General features: G+C 35.7%; 1 protein-coding gene across 1 annotated transcript in view; it reads right to left on the reverse strand.

Annotated features, from left to right (window-relative positions):
• Positions 1–277: 277 nt before the first annotated feature.
• LOC106476137 (teneurin-m-like) overlaps positions 278–6,066 on the reverse strand; it is a 201,650-nt gene continuing 195,861 nt past the window's right edge. Inside the window, 3 exon segments of the mRNA XM_022380617.1 lie at positions 278–2,455; positions 2,457–2,965; positions 3,414–5,016. Coding sequence (XP_022236325.1) covers positions 2,087–2,455; positions 2,457–2,965; positions 3,414–5,016 — 2,481 coding nt within the window. The 3' untranslated portion in view covers positions 278–2,086.

Consider the following 6,066-nt stretch of genomic DNA (forward strand, 5'->3'; position numbering starts at 1 on the left):
TGCATTATCTGAATAGATGTAGAGAAACCGTTACCTACTTCTGAGTCGATTGGGATTACACAGCTTATTACCCCACATAATCACTCACAATTGATTGGTCTTAAATCCCTGTGTTCAAGCATACCTATTCGCTGATATTTTTTATATTCATTATTTTAAATGCACTTAACACAATAAAAGGACTCACTCAGAGTGCTGAAACACACAAATATTTAACAGGTTTTAAAATCAATTTTAAAATGTACATTAAGTAAAATAAAACTATCACTAGACATAATTCAAGCTTAACATAAATTTTATTTCACCATATTTTTCCTGTTTGACTGACAACTTTTAAGTACAAATAAAGGAATTTTTCACAGCATAATTAGGATTACTGTACAATAGCTTAATCACACTATATCGCTCTATGGTAAACATGGACATAAATCAGCATTTTGTTGCGGAAAGCAAACAAAAAAGACAACGCCGGGAACTAGGTATTTATATAACGCTTCAATAAGCCGGCGGTTAGGCTGGTATAACTTCTCATTCATCTTTGGCACCAGTGACTTGATTTTTTCCCCCGTTAGAAGCTTAGAGTGAGAAAAGATAGTGAGTGCATAAAGGAGTAGAGCTCTGAAGGATAGTGAACTGTATAGGGAGTGGTTGGAAGTAAGGCACTTGGAAGTTTTAGCCACACTGACAGAATACGAGATCGCACAGGACATTCATTTCAAAAGTTTAGGTTATTACATAGCTTTTGATTAAACTTAATACTTAGCATCAAATAACTTTAAGATAAAAAAAGTTGTGGAAGAAGCAAACTTACCATTTCTTGTTGGGACTTGGTTAAGTTTATTTCCGAACATAATATTCGCTCCTGGGTAAAACAATGCCAATTAGAAGAATAGCACATTTATGTACACACCATACAGTTTCGTACACAAGCACACAACTAAGTCTGCTCATGAGATATATGGGGAAACAATTCCATACAGGCTCTTGGCGAAAGGAAAACAAATAGCTTAAACATGAATTACTTGAAAGCATCACGGCTCTGCAGATCTTGATAAGCATAATATTTCTCATGCAAACTGAGATATATCTGAATGTATTTATATACTATATATTTCCACAATATTATAAACATAGATTAATTACAGCTTTACTTTCAGCATGATATAATATACATAAAGGGGAGTATTTATTATCTCGGGTGCTCAAGATCCTGCATTACAATACCATTCAGAGCTAAAACTAACACGTGACTAGTGATAAGGAAAAATTAATTCGCCTCTTAACATCTTGGTATGCTTTAGACCTAGTCACTACAGGCTTTCAGCAAGTACTTGCAAATGCAATATGTTTTTGATAAATACCTTAAAAGAGACACTGTCAGTTTTTGTAAACTTGTTTTTAAGTAAATTGAATAATAATTATTTTACCTTGAGACACAATAATATTCAATTTTCATATAGCCTGGACTTGATGGCAGAAAAACGAGAGGCTCCATTCACAATTTGTTACGCGTGGAAAATTAAATAATCATTGTAAACGATCGATGACAGTCGTGTTCAACAAACATCCGACACACCAATTTATATCAATTTATGTTCCCTTAAGTCTATTCTGAACACACACACATTTCAAAAAAATGTAATGCTTCAGAAATCTTTCAAAAATATTTGCAAGCAAATGTTGCCTTTCTGTAAGAGCATTAATGATTTTGTTTCAGATATAATTGAAATTAATAAACTTGACTAAGTTCCCATTGCACTCAATTGTCTCTCAAAATTTGCGATCACACTACCGCTTACGCAATTTCAAGATATATTGTCGACTTCCTTTAACGGATTCATAAGATGGGTCTCTTCCTTCTTAATGTCTACTTGGGTATTGTATGATTTGGCCAACGTATGTCGTCCCAAGTATATATATATATATATATATTTATTTATTTATGTATATAGATAGACACATAGATATAGATAGATAGACAGATAGGTGCATCTCATAAAAGTCCAGATCAATTTACAAGTGTGTTCATGGCACTAAAGTAAGTGAATAGAAAATAACACCTTTTGGTGTTATTAACTCTAACAATTTATCCAGGTCTTCTGCGGAGCCGAGCTCGTCGTTTTCTGGAGTTTTCCTTTTGAAAAACAACATTTGTTGGGTCGTCAGCGAGCTGAGGATATCTATCTGTATCATGTACATCATTTCCATAATACCGTGGGACAGCTCCTGTAGATAACAATTCTTCTCTCTCCCCTTTACTCCAATCCCTCGAACCACGATGACCGCTTTGAGCTAGTGCTACCTCTTGTTGCCATGCCTCTTCAACGGCTCTACGTCTAGCATCTACGACTAAACGCAATCTCTCTTCTTGAAGGCTTGTTCCATACCGCATATTCAAGAGAACGCTGGTACTTTGGACTCGAATGTCCACTTTAGGAATACCAGGAAGTGCTTCACTTTCCTTTTACCGGATGCATCGTAACATTAAACATTGAACCCAAGCGTTGAAGCTGGTCCCAGTCCTCTTGCGCCTTACTGAAATCCGGTTGCACAAAATAAAAAGAATCTTGTCCATGATGGGAGAAATGGAAGTCTATCATAAAAGTATCATTAAACACAGAATTCACAACATCTCTCAGAATTGGGGAAGCTTCACTGACGATCTGTACGATAGCGCGATCATTTTGTCTAGACAAAAGAATACCGTCTCCGAGGACTGAAGGAAGGTTGGCAATTCTTGAATTGATCCGACGCAAGAAATTTCCATCAACTTTTACTTCTGTCTGTGGCACAGTACTAAACCTGTAGAACTCATCAGTAACAATCTCAGCTGTACAACTCAGGCCTGAAATCACTGGTAGACTTTGTTGTAACATCAGCGAACCCGAATTCTTGATGCAGGGATTTGTTTTAAAGAGTATTTTGCTCATATCATATCCAAGAGCAGTCAACCATTCTGGTAGCTCTGAAATACAGGAGAAACATCTACACTTACAAATCTATACTAATCTTTACATGTTGTGTTAAAAATACAAAAAATAATGTACTTATATGAGTTAGCACAAATGTTATTTATTCTTCTAAAATTCAAAGTGTCTTGAGAAATTACTAGTTTGATGAACTTACTCCTGTGATTTTAAGTTGAAAAAATATATCCATTATAATATAAATTGCATATATATTTATATAACTACATATAACAATAATATACCAGAAACTGAAAAGAAGAAACAAGTAGGTCAAAGAAAGAGAGCGACATGTTTAGATTCCGATTATTCTGAAAGCAGTAAATCTATTGACGTAGTTATTACAGAAATAGAAACTTTCGTCCAACTCTATAAAACTTTAACGCCAGAAAAACTTCATCCTTTGTGCCACATTAACTATAAAATATGTGTAAATATTAACCTTACCATTCAGATGTGCTTCCTGTTTAGGAATTGGGTTGATTGGATCATTGCTGTGAAAACGATAAAGATGAATGTTGTATGGTTTCCTCAGTAAACTTGGGATGTCTTCCCAGCTTGGAGTTAACCACTGTGCTCCAAGTGGATCGTAAACCCGACTACCAAAGTGAATCAGTTGAGTTAAAGGGTCTCTGATGCCGCCCTGAAAGTCAACTGCGAGAAAAAATTCTGGGTTAGAGTCAGTTGTAACTTTTCCAAAAGGTGTTCGGTGCATCTCCTTAATAATATTTCCTTCTGGTGTTAATACTGCGACGGGAGTCCCAATGTGGTCTGTAGCAACATAGTACTTAGTTTTTTCCTGCTTCATGTATATTAAATGATTGTTGGTGTCGTAAATTAGGACAAACGTCAGGTCATTTTTTGGATAGTGTACGTGTGTTATGAGGTGCGAATGTTGAGGATCTGCATAGAGAAATTGAGTAATATTGCCTCGATGATCTTTTCGAGCTATTAGTCTATCATTAGCGTCATAGAAGTACTTCACTTCATATTGATGGAGCTCAAAAGCCAATGTTAGTTGACCTTTGGCGTTAAACTGAAACTTTTCCTCTCCTCGCTGAACAACAAATCCACGAGCATCAACAACATACAGTTCTACATCCCCATAACCGATAAGTCTGTCACCATCGTCATATCGCAGAGAAGTTTGTCTAAGTCCCTCCCACACACTTTTCATGTTTCCATTGATGTCATAAATAAAGCGCCAAGTTTGAGACCCAGACATTCTTTCTAGAAATCCATCCATAGTGTAGGTGTAGTTAGTGACCATAAAAGACCCATCTTTCCCAATTTTGGACTGGGTCTGTTTGATTCGACTTCGATTATCATAGAGTAGAGTGAGTGAGAAAACTTCCTTGTTCCACAAGGTCATAGCTAACATAGCAATACGACCATATGGATCAATACCAATTGTTTTTGAATTGTGCCTCGTGTCGTCTTGAATGAAAATGCTGTTTATTTTGGGGCGATGAACAAGAAAGTGTTCTACTTGTTCCAACAAACCTGTTTCACTATTGTAACGGTAATTTGTTTCCGTTTTGGTTTTCCCATTAACTTCTACTTGAACTGACGAAAGGCGACCATCATATCGATATTTGATCTTAGCGCCATCTAGTCCACTCCTACTACTGTAACGCTGCTTCTCATCCTTTACGACAGAACCGTGGTACCTGTATTCTACCCTGTAGTCGAGATCAGTGACACTCTTTACTATATTTTTTACTTGTCCAGTCTCTTTGATGTAATGATAGTCCGTCCTCTCACCACCACAGAAGACAGTCTCTAGCTTCCCTTGCTTGTCGTAATTATAAACTACTCGGCCTTTAGTTTTTGGGTAGAGTTTAGCGATTATATCTCCACGGTGATTAAAATGTAAAACGTATGGATGTTTCACACCAGGAGCAACGTAAAGTAGTTTATAGAATCCGAGAGACGTCTGCTTGGCTATTTCATGCTTGTGTCCATTGGGGGTAATCACAGCTTGTAAGCTTCCCGATGAATCATACTGCAAGAGGTAACGACTTCCACTTGGCAGGATAATTTCTGTTGGCTGATTTAAGAGAATAAAACATTTTTAACATAAAAAGTCAGAACGTTAAATATTTGTTTCATAAATAGATTTTACACGCTTTATTATTAATAATGTCAGGTACAGATTAACTATTCAAATTAGAATAAAAAGATATTTATTAAAAATAAGTATGTTATTATAACAATACAACTTTTACGTTTCTCGTTAAGCACAAAACTACACAATGGGCTGTCTGTACTGTGACCACCATGGATATTGAAACCCGGTTTTTTTAGTGTTATAACCTTTCAGACTTACCACTGAGCTAATGAGGGGCCAACTCTATGGTATATTACTACACATATTACATACACATTATAACAAAAACTGTATAAATTAACTACTTGGAAATAATTTGAGTTACATATTTCTGTGTTAACTTCAGTTTACAGACATTTAATAACAGAAAACGACGCAACTAAATCTTATCAGATTTGGGCCATGATTTTTTTTCTCACTAGTCCTAACTTATTCCTTGTTTAATGGTTGAATTTATGAGTATAACCGTTTATGAAAGTCAAAGCGTGGTTTGTTAAAGCAATTACAGATGGGCTACTTATAAAAGATGGAAATGGCTTCTGTTTCCAGTATTTAATATAGCTACCGATAATTTGGTGATTATTTACAACCGTATAATTATAAGTTATCTTACGTCGCTTTTCTTATAGTTCAATTAATTATTTTTATTTGATTCTCAAATACACAAATGAATTTAGAGCCTCAAGACTACAAGACGGTCAAGTCACCAGACACAGTGCCTGTGAATTTCTGTCCGAACGGACTGTTGAAATGAGCCCTAAGAAACTATCGTCCTCATACATTATATTGATTATGGTAAGTATGCAGGGAAAAGTGGTGTGCGTTAGACATGAAAACCAGTTGAGGAAGCGTTTTAAAAAGGAAACTAAGAGCATCAGACAGAGCATGACATGCACGGACGTGGCGACATGAACTGTAACGATGTAGTTAGGATACAATATAGTTTTAATATAAATTATTCAGCCTATGTAATTCAATAAATTAATCAAC

This window comes from Limulus polyphemus, unplaced genomic scaffold, assembly GCF_000517525.1.
Source record: "Limulus polyphemus unplaced genomic scaffold, Limulus_polyphemus-2.1.2 Scaffold6, whole genome shotgun sequence".
Taxonomy (NCBI): Eukaryota; Metazoa; Arthropoda; class Merostomata; order Xiphosura; family Limulidae; genus Limulus; species Limulus polyphemus.